Source organism: Gambusia affinis, linkage group LG05, assembly GCF_019740435.1.
Source record: "Gambusia affinis linkage group LG05, SWU_Gaff_1.0, whole genome shotgun sequence".
Lineage (NCBI taxonomy): Eukaryota > Metazoa > Chordata > Actinopteri > Cyprinodontiformes > Poeciliidae > Gambusia > Gambusia affinis.
The window spans coordinates 4,748,369-4,772,298 of NC_057872.1; the positions used below are offsets into that span (position 1 = coordinate 4,748,369).

The 23,930-nt window shown below is 38.8% G+C and overlaps 1 protein-coding gene across 2 annotated transcripts in view; it reads left to right on the top strand.

Moving 5' to 3' along the window:
- si:dkey-122a22.2 overlaps positions 1 to 23,732 on the top strand; it is a 26,450-nt gene extending 2,718 nt beyond the window's left edge. Inside the window, exons 5-11 of one of the 2 annotated variants that reach the window (XM_044117174.1) lie at positions 743 to 843; positions 3,810 to 3,926; positions 7,184 to 7,258; positions 20,584 to 20,722; positions 22,939 to 23,021; positions 23,110 to 23,206; positions 23,274 to 23,732. In XM_044117174.1, coding sequence (XP_043973109.1) covers positions 743 to 843; positions 3,810 to 3,926; positions 7,184 to 7,258; positions 20,584 to 20,722; positions 22,939 to 23,021; positions 23,110 to 23,206; positions 23,274 to 23,441 — 780 coding nt within the window. In that variant the 3' untranslated portion in view covers positions 23,442 to 23,732. Of the gene's footprint in view, positions 1 to 742; positions 844 to 3,809; positions 3,927 to 7,183; positions 7,259 to 20,583; positions 20,723 to 21,202; positions 22,342 to 22,938; positions 23,022 to 23,109; positions 23,207 to 23,273 lie in introns of those variants that run through there. The other variant, XM_044117175.1, reaches the window with a different exon arrangement.
- Positions 23,733 to 23,930: the final 198 nt, after the last annotated feature.

The following is a 23,930-nucleotide window of genomic DNA, read 5'->3' on the forward strand; positions in this document are numbered from 1 at the left end:
TCCATCCATCCATCCATCCATCCATCCATCCATCCATCCATCCATCCATCCATCCATCCATCCATCCATCCATCCATTCATTCATTCATTCATTCATTCATTCATTTATTTTCTAACACCCTTCCATCCATCCATCCATCCATCCATCCATCCATCCATCCATCCATCCATCCATTTTCTAACACCCTTGTCCCTACCGGGGTCGGGAGAGGTGCTGGTGCCTATACCCAGCTAATGTTCACCCTGGACAGGTCGCCAGTCTGTCGCATGTTTACGATGTATGAAAACAAAACAAACAAAAAAAGAAGTAAATTATACGCAACACTTAGAAAAAAAGGATTCACAGGGTAGAAGCTAGCGCTGAGCTAAAGCGGTGACCTCTTTGCTCTTGTGGCCATGTTGTTTGCTGCTGTCAGGGTCACACAGAGTCGGTCCTCGCAGTCGCTCTGTCAGTTCCTTTTTGCTCAGCAACACTCAGCTCGGCAGCGCTCAGGCTGACAGCCTGCCCCATGTTGTTTGTCTGAAACTGTGACCCAAATTAGGTCGCTGGCTTGTTGGGAGGAGTGTAGTTACACAGAAACAACCAAAGTAGAACAGCAGTGAGACGCAGAGCAGCACTGGCCACTGTGTCAAGATCATTACAGAGCATCTTGGTTGTTAAGGAAGATTACTGTTGGGAGGGACTCGTACATTAAAACCAAACAAAACTTTCAGGGCTGGTCGTGTTTGTTTGTTCCATCAGGTTTGTACATATGACAGGATGGGACTGGGGTTCAGCAAGCGGCTCATGCAGAACGAAACGACCGGGACGGAGAAAGTCTGGGGGGCGTCCACAACCGGACGGTGAGTACGTTACGTCCAGTTGCCAGTGGTTCCCTAGGTGAAATCGGAATGTTCTCGGGAACATTACCGTTAGATTTAATCTAATTTGGACCGTTTGGGTCAGATGGGACATAAATGGTTGTTCCTGTTGGATAAATAAATATTTCAGATAATCAAACTCATTTTAATGTCAAAATGACTCCCCCAACGACCACTGGGCGAGAGATGAAAAAGTCACAAATGAGAGGGGAAAAAAACATGCGTTAGTGGTAAATTTTCCCAGGAGTGACCATTGACAACTCATCTAGAAGGTCACAAAACAACAACTGAAGACGCAACACTGGCATCACTTAAAGTCTGTGTTCATGATCAAGCAACACAGTTGGCGTTAGTGGGAGAGGTACAAAGCTAAAACCACTGGTGACCGAAAAAGAACTCAAAGACTCTAATCTCTCTTACATCTTCCAAAGGCATTGTGATGATCCCCAAGACTTTAGGAAAAATATTCTGTTAACTGACGAGGCCAAAGTGGACAAGTTGCAGTACTTTATGGGATCATGAATCTTTAAGCAGTAAACAAGACCCCATCTGCATGGCTCAGAAAAAAATGAAGGTTTTCTAGTGTCCTTGTCAAAGTCTGGTTTTAGGATTTCATTGAAATGCTGCAGCTTGGCCTTAAACGGGTCTTTGTGTTTGAAAACCCTTCGATGTGGCTGAATTAGTGTAATTTAGCAAAGAAGAATGGATCAGAAATCCCTCGGAGTGATCCAAACAAATCGGAGCCAGTTAAAACAAACGCTGGATGTTGTTGCTGTTAAGAGCTGACACAAGCAGGTATGCAGGGAGCCATTCATTTTTTTTTCTAAACACAGATTTCAGTTTGTTTGAATGTCTTTTTTTCCCCATTAATAAAAAAGATTAACCAAAAAGACTTTTTTATTGACTGTTTATTTTTTTACTAACATTGAAATTAACGTGGGACAAACACCTTGTCGCCTCTCCGTAAATAGATTTTTAACTGATATGTGAAGATGCAGGATAATTTCAAACCGCTTTAATTTTTTTATTAGTTTGTTTAATCCTTCCTCCTTGGAAAAAAAATCACTTCATGACATTTACTGCAAAAGAACAAAATATTACCAAGTATTTTTATTACAGTTTCAGTATCTTAGTAATCTTGAATTAAGACAAAACTAACTTTTTAACAAGATACAGAAGCTTTTTTAAGTCAATATTGAATTTGAATATTAATCAAAAGTTCTAGTTCCTCTGCCAGATATTTTATTATGGAATACACTTCCTTTTTTAGTTTCTAACTTGTTTTGAGAATGTTATGTAGTGTTAAATTTTCCTGGTTTGCAGTTGATAAAGTATAAAATATGTAATAATTTCAGCATTTTTTATTTTTTTTTTTAGAAACTTTTTGTTCAGTTTTTGTGCAAAACTGACCATTTGGAGGCCCGATGACTTCATGTTGCTCACAGAACAGTTTAAAGTTGGACGTCTTTTCATATCAGCTTCCTTACAAGGAGGTCAAGTTCAAGTCTGAAAGATCAGAAAAAAAAACTTTCTGAGGGAATTGCGAGATTCTGCAAGAGCAGAATAAACTTCAGTCGTAATGTGGGAAACCTTCAGGAAGATACAACCGGTTCCAGAGAGTTAATGTGTGGAGCAGCAGCTCATGTCGAGATGGCAGACGAAACTCTGACACTTTGTTCCTCTGAGGCTCAAAGCATGGCACGCCGCCGTTTTCCGTTTATGATCAAATATTAAAAGCAGAGGGATTCTGCAGAGATCTTTGTCTTTTAGCTGCCAAAACCAAAGAACGTTTAGCGTCGTAGGCTGAAAGACTGTGATCAATCAGCGCTCCAAACTGCTGCTTGTTAGAATCCTTTCAAGCAAAACAATCACATTAATAGTTTAATTCCCAGTTCCTCTCTTCATCTCCGAGTGTTTCATTGTATTTAGACTTGTTATGTGCTGGAAAGAATTAGAGTGTTGTGCAACAGAGAAGAAGAAACATTCAGTACTGTGCAAAAGTATTCACATCCACACACTTTCTCACACACAAAAATGACATGAAACAAACAGCATTAGCTTCTGGTCTGGGACTCCCCTTTGCAAGCCCGCAGGCAAATCTATAAAATATGTACAGAAATATTGACTTTTAGAAAGTTTTTTTTGCAGCAGTGTCTTCCACAGCAGGGCCTTGCTATGCTACCTTGAGGACGAGCATGGCTAATAACATTTTAATGAATTGTTTTAACTTATATTTTGTAATAATGCTTGAAAAATAGATTAGATTTTATTTAATTTTTTTCAAAAAATGGAATTTAAAATTTATAGTTTGAAATGTATTGGATTCAATTTTGTTTTATTTTTTTTCCCTCATCTTCGCTCCAGCTTTCCGAGGCCCCCCCTCCCCACCGCCCTCAGGTGGCCCCACCGCTTTGAAAACCACAAAAGATTAAGTAATTCCTTATCTGTAAAACCAATGACAAAAGTAGAATATTACGAGACGTTCAACATTCTTCCTTTTCATTTTTTGTTGTTTTTCATTGAGGCGATTTCATAAAATTACTGTCATTCTGCTAATTTTGCAACTTTATCCTGGTAATATTAGGACTTTAATTTCTTTTTATTTAGACTTTATTGTCGTTGTACTGTACCCAAGGAGGGCACTGATGGAAAAAATTATTAAAAATTTCCAAAAATTAAATCTTCAAAACCCAAAATGTGTGTTGACTTCTTCAACCCTTTGACACATGTGAAACCTCTTCAACCCCAGCTAGCTCATAATAGCAGATTCTCTCCATTTAAAAAAAACCTTTTTTATTCCTATTAATAATGTCTTAAACCTACTTCGATGTAGGTTATTGGCTTGTCCATCTTTCATTCTGGTGACCTTGAGTCGGCATAAGCCCTCCTGACCCAGTTTGCAGCTCGCCCTGATTTTCCCACAGATTGATGAGCGTGTTGTGTTGCAGGATGGTGGATGATCTGCACCGACTGCTGCAGGCTGCGGGGATAGCCACCCCCTTCGTGCTCGTCGGCTCAGAGCTCGGAGCGCTCAACAGCCGCTTCTACAGCCACATTCACGATGCGTAAGTCTTCCTACGTGGAATCAAATGTTTTAGCTGAAGAAGTCAAACAGTTTTCTAGCAAAAAGTGTATTCTGGGTTTTGTGATTGGGAAGAGGGCAGCCCACTGCCACTGGGAATGTTTCAGTGTTGCATCAAACAAGGTTAATGAAGAAAGATGTAGTTCTCTTTGTATAACCTCCAAACAAATTAAATGTATTAGATGCGTTTAGCTTCACCCAGTAAACTGTAATTCTTTCATGTTACAAGAAATATCGGAAAGACTTTCAGTCGGTCTGCAACAATAGCAGATGATTTCTGGTCACTTCCTAAACTTTTTGCAGTGACACCACTGTTGGGTTTTGCAGCCTTTGGAGCTCCGGTTTTTAGTGGAGCTAATTTCCATTTATTTCAGTTTTTTATTTTTTTTTTTATGCACTGCGATTAAATGCATGCTAAATAACTGCAGAAGGCCTTTATTGGCTTAAAAGGTAATTCATCACTAAGTCTTCTTTTGTATTTTTGCCCCGACACAAAACACTAAACAAATGAAGAATGTGTTAGAAAAAAATAATCTAAAAAAAAAAAAGTACTACTTACTGTTTAGTGTTATGTATCTCCTACACTTCTCTAAAACCTCCTCCAGACCAGTGGGAAAAAAATAAAATAAAAACAGAAATGTGGGGTTAACGAAAAGTATATTTAATACCTACTGGAAGGTTATTTTCAAAAGGTACTTTTAGTTTGACAAACAAACCTAAACTAAATTATTGTTATAATACAATCACAGTTCAATTTAACTTGTTGATTGAAAACAACCTTCTATAAAGTTAGATTTTCTGACCTGCTACAACAGAGTGAGTCACAAAAGACTAACCTGACAAAAGAATCCATACTCACTAACTTTCCATAACCACCAACCAACTGATTGAGTAGTTCCCCTCTGTTCCTGTGTGTTCTTAATATAGATCTTCTGCCTTGCTTAAAACACTTTCAGGCTTGAACTCCATTGAGCCTTCCTGGGGTATAACCCTGTACAATCCCATGTTGTGTCAAATCTAGTTTTGTTGACGTCTCTGCTTGAGATATTTCCTGCACCACCTCAGAACTTTGTGCATTCCCACCGGTTGAAGGCTGTCAGAGATATCACTGTCGTAACAATTTTTCTGTCTAGGATCCACTTTCAGAAAGAAACTGTCAGTCTATAAAATTGGGAAGTTGTCAGACATTGCTGGGTCAAATTGAAGCCACTGAATCAGGATGTAGGTGCACTTTCACATATTTAGATTTTTGCAGATTTAAGATGCTTCTTCAAAATTCCGTATTTAAAACTTGCTAAAAAAAAACCCATTGTTTGTCGCAACATATTAACGTTTGCAAAGGGATGATAAATTTCTGGAAATCTGTGATGGGATGTTTGGCTTGTAAGTTTTGCAATTATAAAATTAAAGATATTTTATTTTTAAATTAAGTAATTAATAAGAACAAAGTTAGACAAACTGGATCAAGCCCAAATAAGATATGAACATTTTGTTTTGTAATAGATATCAACGTAAATTTGTGGAATAATGTAATTAAAACTTAATCTGCCTTCATGTAGTCAAATGTGTGACTTAGAGCTGTAGTTTGTAACTTTAATTTATCTACAATATGTTTTCTTTCTTATGTATGAACGGTCACCATGTCCTGACAGTATAACATCAGAAAGATAATCAGTGAAATATTTTCACACCTCACCTCTTCTTTCTTCTTGTGGTCCTACAGCCTTCTGCAGAAATGCAATTTTCCTAATCAGAAGCAACCAGAGTCAGGATCATGTAATCAGGCTCATGTACATGCTGCTCAATGTTCTAATCGTGAAGACACAACTTACCATTCCAGAAAAACGGTTTATCTGCTGTCATCGGTGGCCATGCTAACTAGCTTTAGCATTCATAGCAGGGGGGAACTAGCTATAGCGTAGCAAAGAGCAAGGGCAGGGTGTGTTTTACCATAGATAACAATGTAAATTTGTGGAATAATAATATTAAAACTTACTTCACCTCAATGTTGTCAATGTAGTTAAGGTGGAAATACAGTTTTGCCTATGGCAAAGCAAAATGTTCACCAACCGCTACAGATTTTTCCTGCCTACAGCCATCACCATTTATAATAACTCTTTGAGGAATTTTTAATTACTTTGACCTACAATAACATTTAATTTTCCTTCGGGTTTAATAAAGTATTTTTGAATTTGAATTGAGCAGCGTGTACATAAGGATGATTGACGGCGCTAAAACCCTCCTCCTGGGTCTGATTGGTTGTTTCTGATCAAGTGGTGTATTTCTGCATATGGCAGTACGACTACAGGGACTAGACTTTTTTTCCGCACAGATTTTGTCTCATATTATGCTGTCAGGTCATATTGACAGTTTTAATAAATATTCAAAAAAATGAATTGTTTATAAAAGTTACATACTGCAGCTTTAGAAGTATGGAGTCAAATAATGGTTATAGAAATCATCAGTGCATGTGATGGAGTGAATGCTGAGTGAATTTAGGGGGCGTGGCTTATTTACTTTCAGAAGTGTGTGTGTGATAGAGCAATGGACAGATATACTATACCATAAGTACAACAACTGAATGTTTCAATCATGATTATGTTAAATTTTATGTTTCCCCAAATCTCAAATTCTCGTTTGTGGACATCCTTTAATATTTTATATTCTAGGATTATTATTTCCATTGATTCCCTATTAAAAATTTGCAACTGTGCAAATACTTTTGAAACTCTGCTTCTGATGTTGAAAATGTCTAATATTTATCACTGACGATTCCCTCAAATCCAGTTTATGTCTAAAAAGAAAATAATAATTTTTTTTTTCTAAAACACGTCTGTTTGCGTTACCGACCCGGTCAAATTTAGATTCTGAGCTAAAGATGGTCCAACCCCACTTCCTATCATCTGGCATAATTCAATCAACTCACCGACAACTCTGTGATTAACACGTCAACTTTTCCGCACCAGGCTGAAAGATTTAGAGCTTTATTTGACACAATGTTTTTGTCGTTCAGAGAGAGAGAGAACGCTATGGGGGTTTGTTGATGAATCCTTTCCAAATGGAAATATTACCTCAGAGTGCATGGCTGCCTAAAATGACAAATCTGCAACATGACAGCAGGGACGGCGCCATCTATTTCACACTCATTACAGCGTAAAGTGGTCGAGCCTAGTTAAAGTCTTACCTCATTCGAGTCTACTTGTGTGTGTGTGTGTGTGTGTGTGTCATTGTTGTCCTCAGGCAGGTGTCAGACTTGGTGCTGATAGATCCCATCCCAGAGGACGTCTTTGAAGAGGACCAATGGAGGGAGTACTGGTGAGTTCATTGGAGACTCTTTGTTTGCGAGAGGAGAAAAAGGTCGAGGGGTGAAGGAGCTTGGAAATAGATATGAGGAAGAAGTGAAGGAACTGAGTAGAAAAAGGCACAAAGTCCGGGGTGTTACATTTAAAAAGCAAAAGGTTTAAAATTAAAGGCAACACACAAATGTGATGCTATGTTTCACATGTGCATGCGATTGTCGTCGCTGGGTGGGGCTCATTAACGTGATAAATTGGAGGCCCAGGACGCACATTAAGCACATTAGCCGGCTGTAGTCTGCTGGCCTGAAACAGACGAATAGAAGGATGGGGGGAGGACAAAGTGTTGTCAGGACCGGGTTACGGAAAGTGTAACAACACCGCTTTAATCTGCGTGGCACGATTCATGTTAAGTGGTAGTCATTGTCGCAGCACATATTCCATTATTCTGTAATTATCATACATGAGAGTGCAGAGGAGGAACCGTTGATTGAAATGCCAGCTACGCAACACTTGGTGCCTTTCTGATCGGGAACAAGCACAGCCTGTCCTGTGTGGCTGGTAAGCTGTACAACGCCACTCCAGATTTTTGCTCCGAGTGTATAATTTGGTGAACTGTCGAGAGCTTTTAGATTTCACTGACAGCCTAGCATCAATGGGGCGCCTGATAAACACGTTTAAGAAAACTCATTGTTGAGGATTTTCTCTGTTGTCGGATGTTCAGCCTGAAAGCCCCTCGGCGGATGGTTATCTCGCACAGGCAGGTTCCTTCATTTGAAAATGTTGAAGTGTCTTATCAGGTCAGCGTTGAAGTGCTTGCACATGCTTCACTCTGTTAGCTCACGGCAAATGGGAAAAGGTTTGTAAAGTAGCGTTATGTGTTTGACAGTTTCTCTTGGTGATGTGCAGCCCATTAAAATGAATCCTAAAGGATTATTTACTGAGTTCTCTACATTCAATTCAACATATAACCTGATGGTTTGGACTGGTCCCAACTGAAACAAACCAGCAGGACTGACCTTCCCTGGACAGCTAACATCTCAGCAGACCCCACACATCCTGGACACAAACTCTTTAGACTTTGTGTAAAATTTCTTGTTTGTGCACAAAATAATGATGAAGAAATTTGATTCTAAAAGTAGAGATTGTTATTGATCAGGATATTTGATGAATTGTAGAAAAGTTGAGCAATTGCTACAAGAAAAAAGAAAACTCTGAAATTTTGAAATTATTCTAAGAGATACTTTAGAAAAAACTTGGAAAAGTCCTTGTTTCAAAAGTCATATTTTCAACTTTTGGAACTCAGAAATTTCTGTTTTTTTCTAGACAATTTCTGAAAATAATCAGAAATTTCTTCTTTTTTTTCCCTAGCAAACTTTGACTTTTCAGTCAGAAATTTCCAAGTTAATGTCTGAGATGTTAAAGTTTCAGAGTTTTCCTCTGGCAAATTTTTCAACTTTCCTTGTTTTATTTTTCTGGAAAATTTCTGAGGTTTATGGCAAAAATGTACTTCTCCTTTCTTGTTTTTTTTCAATCTACAATGGCTCTAAAACACCCTTGTATATTTTTATCTGATTTATTTAGCCAGCCACTCAACAGCCTGGTTACACAGAATAAAACAAATGAAAACAATATTCAAATTTACAGATCTAACTGTGACTTATGAGAAAACGTTGGTGTCACTTTTATAAAAAAAAAGGTGACCCCCTCACTTCAACTAAGCTAACTACAGCTCCTCTTCTGTTCTAATAATCAATTTCTAGTTCTCCTTCTTAAAACCCAACTCTGTGTTTTGCATGCCTTGACGCCTTGCATTGTGCAGTGTCAGCTAGAATTCCTCACTAACATTTAATGTTCGTGAAATCCAACAATACAAAAAAAGGAGTAATAATTGAGTGATGCCCATGAGGATGTTGCACGTCCAAAGACCACTATTAGCTTGTGGCTTATGTAAGCGCGAGTCAAGCCAGATAAGAAATGGATCCCAGAAAATGGCCTAATTTGTACGTGACTCAAAGTGGAGCAGCACCATTTATCAGGGGTATGTGTCCAATTATCCTCTGATTAATAGGCATTCATTTAAACGAGAACATGACTGCAGCCGCAATCCAATTACTCTGTGCAAAAGCAAAGTAGAGATGAAATGAAGCAAAGACTTGCATTTAGTTTTTGGGTGGAAAGAAAAAAACAACTCTCTCTATCATCTCCGTTTTATTTCCATTCGGGGAGCAAAATACGTTTCACAACAACTCTTACTTTTCCTGCTGAAGGCGTGGAGTTCTCCATCTCCGCGTTTATTAGCTGTCCAGAGTCTGACAGCGTTTGGTACGCTGGGTTAAAGGAGCAGGACGGCACCCGAGCTCTGCTCTGGGACCGGAGGATTTCCACATCAAAGAGCAGCTGGTTAACGAGGGCTCGCTCCTAAAGCCACTCCTGTTTCAATCTGCAGAACGAACCGCCACCGTCTACTGAGAAAGGTGTGTGTAGGTTTTTTCTGCTGTGCCCCGAAATACCTAAATACCTAAAATTTGGTTTTGTTAAAGGTCCACTTCTTCGTTTCCTCTTCTTCGCGGAGGTTATTGGGCCTGATGATGAATCCACTGCAGAAATCAGGAGACGGTTGAGTGTGTCTTTGGAAACGCCGCATGCATGACAGGGCTCTCTTTGTGAAGTGACGAGTTCAGAAATAAGGATTTCAAAAGCCTGTAGATTTTTTTGATGAATGTCTGTAATTGTTGTTTGAACATTACTGTTAATCCACTGTAAAGTCTGAAAGTTGCTCATTAATTAGGACTAATTTGAAAGATTCCTGTTAGGGGTACACCAATAAATCCACCCAAATTTTCTTAATTTTTGGTGATGGGCGATTGGACGATACCTATGAGAATCAGATCTAATCCACCGATCTCATCAACCTTTGCAAGTGTCTGAAAATCAGCAGCTGTCCCATTTTGCATGAGCGACAACTTCAACTGCTGCTCCCCAAATTCCTGTATGTCTCTATAAGCTTTACCCATTTAGAAATGTACAAAATTTTTACATAATCTTTCCTATAAAGTGAAAGATTAGATGAAGTAGAATGGGAATTTTTAAGTCTTGTCAGAAGACAAGAAGGGGACATATGAACTGCTTCTTGGTGAAGAAATGCCTCCCCATATCATGATGCTGCCACCGCCCTGTTTCAGTGTGAGGACAGTATGTTGAGGAGAATGAGAGGTGTTAGTTTTTTTTGACAAATTTCTTTGCTTTCTCTGTCGTACAGAAAGCTATGTTTTGGTTTCATCAGACAGGAAGGACTCAAACTTGTTGCAGCTCATCCAGTGGGAGTTTGGCTATTTTTCTGCTTATTTTATTTATAATTAAGTATTAATAGTTAAAGGTACTATTGGTACTACTAATATTACATTTGTTTAAATTATTTATATGACTTAAAAGAACTAGATCAGGCTGCCAGATCCCTTACGCTCTGCTTACCTTACAATTTTTCCTCTGCAAGCCCAAACAAAACAATAAAATAACACCTGTCTTCATTTTGTATTCAACAGAAAGTAAATAACCACATTTAATCCACAGTCTGCGAGTGCCGAGAGTGTAAAACTAATGAGCGCCATGGCAACAGTTCTTTGTTCAGAGAGCAGAAGCAGCAGGGAATACTCTTCTCTAATGGACCAGTCCTCAGATTTGAATGATCGCTGATTGGCTGTTTTAATGGAACCTCACTGAGTTCAGAGCAGCTCAATTTTCACAAGAGCACCACTTGAAGGTTTCCTCATCAGCTCCTTGCTTTCAGTGTTAGCCGATACACTGAAACGGCTAACACTGTTTTGATTGATTAGATTTATTTTTTATTTTTTGGTTGATTTTGGACAATTTGAATTTCTAGGCAGACTCTCTAAAAAGTATTCACCCCTTTGGGTATTTTGACTTTTGTTTGCTTTTACAAATGAGTCACAATCAGTAAAATGTGGCTCTTTTGACAGATTTTCTTTTCAATGTCAAAATGAAAATTGATTTCTGCAAAATAATAAAAATTAAATAAAAAATATTTAACATAAATAAGTGAATGCACTAATATTGTTTTTAATCTAAACATTTCTTTGCAGTGCTGTGATTGCAGCTGAAGTTTAATGGGAATAATATTTGAGTCACTTATTTCATGTTAAATACGTTATAAATTTTCATTATTTTGTAGAGATACATTTTCATTCTCACATCAAAGTAAAAAGAAAAGAAGATCATTATTGTAAAAGGATAAGATCCACGTGGGAGAATACCATCAACAGTCACTGTAAGAATAAAAATAAATATTTTTTACTTTATTTAAAAAATAATAAAAACAACTCATAACAACAATTCAGTTAGCCCTAAAACATAATTCATAAATAATACAAACTGAATAAAATGAAAACTTATCTCATCAAAGAGACTAATTGTAGCTCAGTTTCATTTGGAAGAATTGATAACAAGATGAGTTTATTCCAGCGAGATTCAGTCCTCAAAAGAAAAATTGAGCTGTGTCAAGGTTTATATTTAAGAAGAAGAAGCTGTTATGTATTAGATTGTTAAATTATTTGTACATTTATTGAACTGCCTTCTGTAATCAGTCGTTAATTATTCATGTTGAAAGAAGAAATGCCGGCTATCAGCATGAGAGGAGGAGAGGGAGCCGAAAGCTGGCTGTCTTAAAATGAGCTACTTGTGTCAGAAAATATAAATGTTGCTGCTGCTGTGTTCAAGGAAGTCTGTTTTAAACGAAAGGGGGAAAAACGACAGAAAAAGACAACAACCATTTTTTGTTTTTGTTTTGTGTGTGTGTGTGTGTGTGTGTACACACCTGAGAACAGACCCAGATGAATCCCATCAGGTGACGAAGCCTCACAGCTGTCTGCGTCAATTATGACCGATTTATGAGTCTGGATTAGAAGTGACACTTTGCAGCTCATTCATCAATCTGCCTCGTTAATATTCTCATCAAAACTTGCTCAGAAACACACACCCTGCTTCACATAAACACTAAAGTATGATAAATATGTGTGTGTGTCGCCATGTGTTACCCTCCCAGAAAGACGGACAGACACCTTTACCAAGATCTACAGGACAGACACAACTGTTACTTTTAGTTCAATAGATAGATAATAGATAGAAAGATTGTTACATATTGATATTTAAACATTGTGGTTACACAATACTTATATCTGTAAAGTTGTGTTGTTCTTCCATGTTCGACCAAACCTGTGAAGCTATTGGTGTATTTTAGTGTGTTGTATTGGCTTGTCAAATGAATTAGTAATTCAGTAGATTTATGTCTGTGTTTAAAAAATAAAAAAAAATCTGTCAATTCAGAATTCAGATTCACAGTTTTTCTGAATTCGATCCGTAAACCAAGTCTCAGATATCCGCATCAGTATCAGAAGGGAAAAAAGTGAATCGGTCCATCCCTAATTTTGTCTAAAATAAATAAGCGTTCAGTTGCAGAAATTAGTTATTCATTGTTGAGTGTTGCTGTTTTTGCTCTTCAAAAAGTCAGTTTTCCTGTTGCAAAGCGGTGCATGGAAAAAACAATCTGCTCTGTACTCTGCTGTAGAATTATTTACATCTGATTACTGAGTGCAGCACATTCCACTTATACTAGAAATTGAACATCAAAATGCTGTGTAAATGCCTGGGTAGCAATAATCCTCAGCTCTACTTTTCTCTCAGACTCTCACTTATTTCTGGCCTAATTGGATCGGTATCGGTAATACTAAACCTTAGATATCGGTATCGGTATCAGACAAAAAAATGGATCGTGCATCCACTGGTAGAAGCTGCTTTGGTCATTTTTGAAAGTACAATCTGAAACAAATGAGTGGAATGGAATAAAATAAAAGAACAGAACCCATTAATATTAATTCTTATCACTAATATTCCTTAATAAGATATTGTTACTTTATCTAGACATTAGAATCGAATGATTGAAAGGTTTTTTATTTATTTGTTACTTAATATTTTTTAGCAGCATTTTATTTTATTTCATACCCCACGTGTTGATTGGGAGTAGGAGGTGTTCAATGTTGGTTTGAATATATGTTTTGTATGTTTTATATGCAAAAACTCAATACGTTTTTAAACAAGTACATTGTTTAATAAAAGCCTCCTTTGATTTTGTCTTGAGATTGGAAGTGAAGCGATATAGAAACACCTTAAATTCTCCGTATCTGGTCATTTGTAGCGGTCCGCGCTGCGAGCATTTAACATCTTCCTGCGTGCGTGTGTGTGTGTGTGTGTGTGTGCCTGTGCCTGTGCCTGTGCCTGTGCCTGTGCCTGGCTCTTCTGAATCAGCTTCCACCTCGTCCCGCCTCCCCGTCATCCTGAGGCTCCCACATGAGTTGGAGACGGCAGCTGATTGTAATTAGAAGCAGCGTAAGCGTAGCTGTTGCTCTGATGCTCCGCTAATGAAGCAGGCCCGCTCCGGCCTCCGTGTGTTCACCCTCGTGTAATCTATCGCATCGATGCCAAGTGGAAGAGTTCAGAGGAGGGAACAGCGTCTGCTGCGGTGCAAGAGGGACACCTTGTGTTCGCTATCAGCATAGCAGTTTGAACTTTTGCAGGCCTGCTCCTGCAAAAAGGAGCCTGATTAGAAAAGACTGGGTTGTGTTTCTGAGGTGGCAGCTTTAGGTCTGACTGTGTGAACGTGGTGGAAGCTGAAGTGGTAGTGATTAGGAATCAGACAGTGTAATAATTGGAACTGTTCTCTGCACTGGGGCAGCTGTGACTCAGATGACAATCAGAAGGTTATGAGTTTGGTTGCATCTTCCCACATTCCCTGCCGATCGGTGTCTGATTGTGAGAGATGGAAATGCAGCCAGGTGGATTTGACTTATAGGGATCTGGAAACAGCTAATTAAGCTCAATCCGCTTGGCAATTCATTTTTCACCATAATAAACAATAAAGAAACTGAAACTGACAAAAACCACAGGTTGACTACCAAACATAAAATGTAAAATAAACAATAAAGCATGATGTCGCTCAGAACACAAAGCATAGAATTAGACTTCATAGATCCGCCTCTGTGAATCAGACACATTGTCACTGATACTAGATCCAGAATTTTTTTCACTATCAGATCGATACAGATATAATATTAAAGTAGCCATTTCCGAAATAATGAAACTCTGCACATGTCTGCCGTATATAAATACTAAGTTCTCTTTATTTTTTCAAATTTAAAAAGTGGCTAAAAGAAGTGTCCGTTTTACGTCACATCACGTTTATGCTCCTGTGAAACAGGAAGTCATGTTCTGCTAATTTAAAGGTTCATCTAGACTTAAGAAGTAAGATAAAACCTAGGAAACAGCAGTTACATGTATCTTATGGTAATTGTTACGGATGCCAATAAGTGGGGCTCTGGTCATTCTGTTAGACACGGTTGCTTAGTAATAAATGCGTGCATGTTTTCTAGTGTGAAAGATTTTAATATTCTGCAGAAAAACATGAATTTATTTATGCCTCTTTACACGTCTCTACCAAGGTGCTGTGTATGTAAACAGAGGTGTTAGTTTTTACAGAACGCCATAGCTGCTTGTTTTCATTTCTTCTGCATCTTTCCCCAGGACAGTATCAGATGCAGTTTCTTAACAACATAATCCCAACATGACTGTATAATTCAGTTCAGCTTTTTACAAAAGTACAAACAACATCCACTCCTGGTTTTATTCATGTATTAATGTAACAGTATATTTATTCAGTAGAAGAGCAGCAATTTTCCCTGTGCCCCCTCCCCCCCTGTCCAGCAAGTGATGTTAAAAATAAATAATGAAGGACCTAGTTGTTGTACAACAAATCAGTGGAGATGGGGCTGGTTCACAAGGTGACACCATGGCTGCTCTGTTTTTCAGCTGCTTAGATCAGAAAACCAATTCTGTACTCATAATGGGTATCTTATTCCCGTTTTGCAGGATTACCAATACAACAGTTTATATTACAGGTGTGTTTTTAAAGGACTTCCATTTTACATATTTTACATTCCTTTCTGTTTTTGCACTTTTCAGGCTTGTCGCTCGTATTTGTCTTCATTTCCATGTCTGAGCTGCATCAATATGTAAAATATATGAAGGAAAGGAAAGAATCAGAATCAGCACAGAATACTGTCAAAGCTTGTTGATAAGTAACTTCATATACATATATATATATATATATAAAAATATAAAATAAAATCCGGCATCATTGCCCCACTATATCCATATGAAGGTGAAAGTAGTAATAATAAATCTCCATCTGGAATATGAGCTTATAATGTTAGTTGTCTGGAAAATAAATTTTTCTCAGAAGGAGCAGATTTTTGCCGTCTTCAAACTGTGTCACAGAGATAGTTGTATAACAAAAACATAGCATTAGTGAACAGAAGCAGCTGAAAGTCTCACTTTTTGACACAAAATCCTTTAAGGCCCTGTCCCACCGTACAAGCTCTGTAAGTCTGCTGTATGGATAATTATGGTGGTATAATATGCAGAAGAAAGGCTTGGAGAAAGCTGTTCATTTTTTAGATTTTACTTAAAAACATAATATTTAGGCACAAGGAGATGTTTTGTTCTAAAATAAGATGTTAAAGAAAAAGTTAGAACGGCACATTTTCTTATCTGAGAACATTTTTGCTCACTCCTGTCCCTCCGATGGAGAACTTGTTTCTAAGAGGCCGACTTACAAGCGCTCCTTTTGGCTCCAAAATATGAGATTTTCACATCCAGTGTTTTGGTTTTTGCCTATTGAATATCACAGGGCTTGACTACGTTTATCATTTGTCACAAACAGCTGCGTTAAATACAAACAGCAGTGAACAAGTGAATTCATAAAGACATGCCCATTATTTGAAAATCAAAATCATGCATTATTGCATGTAGGGATGAAACGATTAATCAGATTAATTGTGATGAATCAGTTGTTGCAGTGATCATCAACTATTTTAGTAATCGATTAATTATCAACTGGAGTACACATTCGTAAAAAAGACAGTTTGCTGAAAAACCCCCCAACGTAGTCAGAGCAGTAATGAAGCTAAAACTGTACAAAAACCATCTGCTATACATCCTTTGATGAACTGTACACTAGAGGAATATAAGCTGCTCTTATGCAAAAAATGTATCTCATTATTGTTTACTTGCATCTTTTAATGTATTCCTAATATTGTTTAAGAAAAGGCTTAATATGCAGAATGTGTAATTTCTTTATCCAATTAAATGATTAATTGTCACAATAATTGAAGGAATATTTGAAAATGCTAAAATAATCATTAGTTTCAGCCCTAATTCCACTGGGTGTTTCTGTCTCTTTAAGTGAGAGATTTCAAATTTTGAGTATTATGTATTTATTGGCTTATTTATTGTTCACCTTTTGGCCTTACCAGCACTTTGTGTTTTTGATCAACAAGTGTCCTGGTTGGTGGAATTTAGCTCAGTGTTAATTGTTTTTGTTTGTTTAGTTTTTGTTGCAACTCGCTGTAAAATGTATCGCCGATTAATCGTCACACTAATCGACGATTAATCGAGACTGAATCTGAATCATTTCATGCTCTTTGAAGCATCTGAACTTTGATCCGAGTCACACGACATTGCCTCATCTCATAAACAATTGGACCACACTGAGTGGGTCCAGTAAGAGGACAAAAAAATAATAAAAAATCGACGTTTTGACGTAAGAGTAGAGCCTGGTGTTTAAATGTTCCATGCTCGGTGTAATAGTTGGCAAACGCGTGTGTAATAGTTGGTGTTTTGTGCGTGAGCACGCTCTCAGGTAACAGAGGCCCTGCATATGGAATGAGATGGTAATGAGGAGGAGGAAGAGGAGGAAGACGGGAGAGGGGGGGGGGGCCTTATCGCTACGGGGCCAAATTCCGACAGTGAATTGCGTAGTCGTAACAAAAGTAACAGAGCGTCCATTCAGCCTGCACTAATCCAGATGGGAAAGTCAAACAGCAGAAAGTCCACGGCACAAACTCATTTCATCACTTTATTAATTTAGATATTGCCTCTTCGCTCCTGTGGGGAGGAGAAAAAAAAAGGGCCCCTCTGAAATGACCAACATCGGCGAGGCGTTTTGCTCTACATGGTTCCCCCACTTCGTCTCCTCCTGTTATCTGTTTAATTCATCCCACCAATCTTGGCTGTCTTTACCCACTAAATTTCCCTTTGACACGCATGCCTTGCTTCGCATAATCCTCACTCAGGGGCAGAATTAAAAATGGGAAGAAAAAAAAAAGAGGCAGGAATGGGACAGGTGGCTGGAGAATCCTTGAAATAATGTTTGAATGCCAGACAGGGATGATTTGACTAGATTGGAACTGGCTGGCTGATAGGGAGAGACTTTCCTCTGCCTGTTTTTTTATCCCCCCTCCTCATCTTTTTTTACTTTTTAAAAAAAAAATTATATATATTTTTGGAACCAAGTGGTACGCAGAAGGGTGACAGGTGGAAAATGTGCAGAGACTGAGATGTCTCTTAAGAGCCGGGTCGAAGAGTCGGCTCGAAATTGTGGTGCCAGAATGACTTCAGAGGGAAACTGTGGAAAGGAAGATGAAAATGTCAAAACGTCACTCTTCAGAAGTCTGATACACAAAGTTTTCTCTGTCTCACGAAGACAGGGAATTATTACATCCCACTTGTTACATTTTTTCCCCCCTCTGCTGCCTGTCCAGAAAGAACTGCTGTTTTTTTTTTTTTTCTCCTTTCTATGAATATGGCAGACATGTTATCTCAGTGAGTAACAGCTGAATATGTTCTCCGCAGTTTGGGGCTTTATCTGACCAATCACAGCTGACACACTTTGTCGGAGCCGTGCCTGATGCATGTAGCTGAGGTTTATGTAGAAATGTGTCGTATCAAGCACAGCTGGAATGGCTTATTTTACACATGAAAGACGCATGATAGCAGCGCGATAAGAGCCGAATAAAGAAGTGCTGAAGAATGTGACTTGTGGTTAAAAACCCACCGACTTTAACTGTGGAGCTTTTGGATCAATGTGGTGTAAAAAGAGCAACTCATCTGTCAAATATAAATACTTTATTGATCCCAAAGGGAACTTAAATGTCGTGTCTAATTTAATTAAAGTCATTGGAGACGGTGATGACCGTGGTCAGGAAACATCTCCTGTAGCAGTCTGTATTACGACAAATTTGAAGAAACCTCTGACTGAAGACTTTGTTTTTCCATGGCAGTTTTATACAGAGGATGTTCAGTTGCACCGATCTGATATTAATATCGGTCCTGATATTGAAAACATTCTAGATCGGGTTTCCATAAGGGCAGATCTATCCAGTCTAATTCTATGCTTTGTGCTCCGAGTGACGTCACATGTTATTATTTATTTTACATTATAGTTGGAATTCCTAATTGCACTTCCTGAGCCATTTGGAAAAAACGTTTGTTGCACTTTATTTTTTACATATCTGAGCAGGTAGTCAGTCTGATGTTTTAGTTTGTAATCATTTCATGTAGAAACTGAAACCTGTGGAGCCTGGGGTGGAGGAGGTCTTTGATTTCTCTGAGCATTGATTATTGGTTTGGATGATCATGTTTGGAAGTCCACTTGTTTGAGTACTTAACAAGGAAAACGATCATCAATATTTTCTTCTGTTTGACCTGCTGATCTGACTTTTTGGTGTGTGAATAGTTGCTAAATCCAGCGGCATGTTCACTAAACTGGCAGCATCGAGGCGACTATTGTTGACCGCGTGGCCGTGTCTGTCGGCCTCTCTCACAGTAAGAGGCGTATCGCTGATTTTCAGACCTTTGTGGATCATTCGATAAGATCAGTTTATCATGAAAGTATCGAGCATTTGCAGATCGCCCCACACAGAGGAAATTGGGACCAGTCTGTCCCAATTTCGTAAAATTTTCTGAATCCAGCTTTCCTGCATTGCTTCTGTGTCTTTTGATCCTGGCCTCATCTTTACACACACCTTCATACTCCAGAGCAATAAACTCCTGCTTTCATTCAGTCTGTCACACTTGTTGATCATCAGTTAATCAAGTGCTGCTACGTGTTTTTTGTCAAATCTACATTAGATTTTAATTAGACTCATGTAGGACCAGGTCTTTTTTTTTTAAAAACTGTCTGAGTTTCCCTACTGTGGAGCAATAAAGGACATTTCTATTCTATTTTCTACTCTATTCTGTTCTAATCTATTCTAAATTTGAAGTCTAAAGCTGTAAGAGAAAGTCGTTTCTTTTATTTTTCCTGGTTTTGGGCTTTACTAAAATAAAATCAGCCTCCTTGTCCTCATGCCTTCCAGGACTGCAGCCTCTGAATGCAGAAAGTGATTCATCAGATGTTTAAACTGAGAGCATCTGAGATCCAGATAAGGCAGAACCGGGGACGAGGCTCTCGGGACACGCGGGGTGACGACGCGCTCGGCGCCGGCTGCGTGTCGGCACGGCGATGTCGGCAGCTGCCGCGCCGCGCTATTGATTGGGTTCCACAGGCTGAGACCAGCCAATTCAGAGCACCAGTGAGCCGAAACCGATTGGGCCTCCTGAGTTACAAAACCCTGCAGCTCTTCTTCTCTCATCTGCCAAAAAAGGGAGTTTAAAAAAAAAAAAAAAAAAATTCCCAGGCAAATGTTTTCTGTTTTTAAGAACGTTGGGCAATTTGTTCAACTAAGAAGATATGAGAAAGGCAGCATAGTTTGAGTTTGACTTACTGATATCATATCGTTTATCGTGATGAATTTAGTATTATGATGAGAATTTTGATTTATTGTTGTCACGATAAATTCCAATTAAAGCTGTTTAAAGTCCTCACAAAACTGTGAGGACTTTTAGTTTTACTATTTTCTCCACTGTTTGTTTAATGACGGCATCAATAAATTAGAAAATGTGATTAAATCCAGTCACTGTTATGAAATCACACTTCTTTATGTTTTCCAGGAGCAGTTTTAAGTGTTTGTGGGGCTGTGATTGTCACAGTCAGAATTATCTAAAAAAGAAGTAGTAAATAATTCTTATTGCAACTTTACTTATTATTGGAATACTACCACACAATAGCATGATAAAACTTTAAGTCACTTGAGTTTACGTTGATTTTGTGATATTTATTTGGTCGATTTACTGGATTATTTAGGTCAATCAGATGATTTTGAAAATATCAAATGTAATTCAAATCTACTCTACACTTTAGTATTTGGGACATTTCTGTCATCAATAAATAGATTTATTTTGCCTCTACAGATCCCAAAGTGTCTTCAGCCAAACTTTTGCCACTGATTCAGCTAAATCTCCTCACTGGACAAAACTGATGAACAGAAACCCGTCTCTAAATTGTGTGTTTCTGTTGTTTGTTTGTTTTTTTTTACTGCTTTTCTTCCTCCTCAGGTACGGGAAGCTGCTGCCGTCACTCCAAGCCCGGCAGTTCTCGGCCGCCACTGGGCTGAGCCGCCTGCTGATCATCCTGGGCGCCATTGAGCCGATGCTGAAAGGAGAAAATGTCTCGGAGGAAGTCATCCAGCGGCAGGTCAGGACGGCCTTCACAGCTGCAAACAACAACACAAAAAAATCTCAAACTTTTTCAGAATTGTTAAAGTGAAAGAAATTTCATCCAAGTGGTTTTTAGGGGCTTTGGTCTCCTGTGGACTCCAAAAACACAAAATCTCACCAGAGAGTTCTGGTTTCTAGTGCAAATATCTTAGTTTGATCGTATTTCAAATGTGCTAACTTCCAATGAGTCAATAATTCCTTAATATTGATGAAAAAGTAGTAGTTCTATAAGCCAATTATATAACTTATAAGACATTTTCCCATCTTGTAAGTGAAATAATTTCCCAATTGAACTAGTATTTTCTTCATCAATATTAAGGAATTGTTTACTTAAAACAAGCTCCTATATCTTACTGAAAGTAACTTGTTGCTTAGTACTCTTGAAACAAGACAAAACTAAGATATGTGCACTAGAAACTCAACCACAAATACCTGGTGATATTTTGGGTTTTTGCAGGGCGCAGTGCAGAACGTTCCCCGTTTCAGCCACAGGGTGGTGCTAGCGCGGGAACAATCGCCGCCTCCCCCCTCTCCTCGAAAGCAGGGTGGGCGGCTGTTGCAAGAGCGTTTCTGTCTCCAAACCGTCAGACACACCGGATCACTGCAGGAAGCCACACGTCATTCTTTCTTTCTTTCTTTCTTTCTTTCTTTCTTTTTCTTAATAAGTAAAAAAACGAGGTCGGGTTCGCCTGTGACTGACACGGTGCTGCAGATGCTCCCAGTCTGTCTGCTGCTCAGAAAGCTTCCTCACAGGTCAAACACAGTAATATGAGCAACCAGCTCTTTGCTGGCATTTGATTTAAAAAAATACAAATAAAAAAATAAAAACTTATTAGCCTGATATTTGCCCTTCTGATTCTGCATCTCTGCGATTTTCTGAAGTGAAGGATGTTAGTGGTTTGTTAAGATGCCTGCTAGCAGCCGCCCACCATTTGATGGCAGCAGCGATGGGGGGGGGAAGGTATTTCAGCTTTTCAAGTATTACAGTTGTTGCCAAGGAGATAAGGACATCATTGTGCTTGAATCCTCCAAGGACCTTGTCGTCAGGCCAGGGAAGGTTATGATGTGCACACAGAGCCCAGCAGAGCCAGAGCAGATGTTTGCTACAACGTTAATAACTTCCAAGGCAGCCGGTCCAGTAACATCTGGATGATGAATGGAGGGAAAGAGAAATCGGCTCGGTTTCATGGAGTTCAGCTCGTCTCTGATGTCCGTCAGTTCTGACCGACCCGGTCTGCAGTCACACAAGGGTTTCTGCTCCACTCCACCGCTGGAGAATGAGATTATTAGGAGTTTTTTTTTTTGTTTTGTTTTGTTTTTGTTCATGTTCTGATCAACCCTCAGGTACAAAGGGATGTTTTAGATGGAATTCAGAAAATGAATTGAATTGGAATTTGGTCACAATAGCTAATTTTACTGGACGAAGCATTGCCCCGGAAGTTATGGCAATAAGAAAAAATATTGTTTTGAGACCATTTTGAAGTAATATTTGTAATATCAGAGTAGTGCAAGAACACATTCTCAGAGCTTTGATCTTGAAGACGGGGCTAGGTCCAATTAAAGGATTTCTCAAACATGCATGAAAAGATGAAAGCAACACTCCAGATATGTTTTTAATGAAGGTTTGACATTACAACATGATGTAAAGCTCAAAAAAGTCAATTTCACATAATACCCCTTTAAATATCAGCGATTGGCCAGAACAGTACAAAGCTAGAAGTCAAATCATCGGATGGCAACTAACTAATAAAACAACAGTTTTATTAGTTAGTTGGATTAAAAATAAATATTATGCGTCTCGGTCCATGGAGGTCTTCTGTCCTCTTTGCCATGTGAGGCTGCAGCGACACAACTACACCCAGACAAACCTTCACCAACATCAAACAAACCTTATGCACATGTAAACCATTTGAGATCATTAAAAATGTTTATCAGATGAGACCCTGTGTTTGTTCAGACAGTAGACAGAGGGATGCGCCTTAATGTTTTGTTTAAAAAAAAAAAAAAAAAAGCCTGAAAGTTGTACATTTTGGTACTCTTTTAAAATTAAACTCTTGATCTTGTTGCTGGTTGTAAAGAGGAATGCATCACCTTTTCAAAAACAATCAAATCAGGATGCCAATCTTCATAGGCAGAATTTCTTGGCCTAATTTATTTTGAAGTCAGTCTAAATTCTCTCTCTCCTCCTGACAGAAGTACCTCCTCAGTAACCCCGCCCACCAGAGCAGCGCTGTGGACGAGCATTACTTTATGAACGAAAGCGTTGCTCAAGTCGGGTAAGACAAACACGTCTGACATTTTACCTTTTTTGGATGTTAAAACCAGAAGACACTTTTAAAAAAAAATTGTTTTTGTGCTTTAAAGGGACATCACAAAGTTTAAGCCACTCACCAGCCGGATATCAGTGAGCATGCTCACTGGGGATTCCTTTGATGAGCAAATGCCTCAACACCTAAACCAAGTGAGTTCCACTTCCTGCTGCTGTAAACCAACAACGCTTACGCTAAATCACATTCCTCCCGCACCAGATGGTCGCCGAACATCAAAAGAGGTTCCTGAAGGAGTCCTACCCATCGGCCAATCACGTCCACATAAAAGGAGCAGACCGGCGAATGATCTACAAGAAGCCATCTGCCATCAGCCAGCACCTGTGGAAGCTCGTCAGCCAGCGACAGGCCGGTCCGCAGAGCGAGTGACCCGCTAGAGAGGAAGCCGTCGCCGTGGATACGGGGGCCGAGCAACGCCTGAATAGGTTTTAGATACTCACTGAAAAGTTCAACCGGCTCGTTCAGCCGTTCTTCGCAGTCCTTCGTGGAGACCGTCTACTAGGTTCATCAGAAAGTCAATTTCAGGGCACATTTCTGCTTCACTGGAAGCTTTTTTTTTTCTATGAAAAATGAAAATGGTGAAGCATTTTCTGTCTTTGATTCATCAAATCTTCCCGAGTTGTTATTTCAGGCTCTTTGCGCGATTGGCCAGTGGCCAAAAAAACAAAACAAAACATGGATCTTATGAGTGGCGGCACATGAACCACGTCACCGTCAAACTTCTTCATTTTCTGTCACATTATGGCAGCAAAGCAATGGTAGCTTCAGGTCCTTTAGCTTCATATATCAATAACGATATTCACACACATTAAACGTGGACTTTGAATGTGTTCTTTTGAAATCCAAATCTTTTTAATC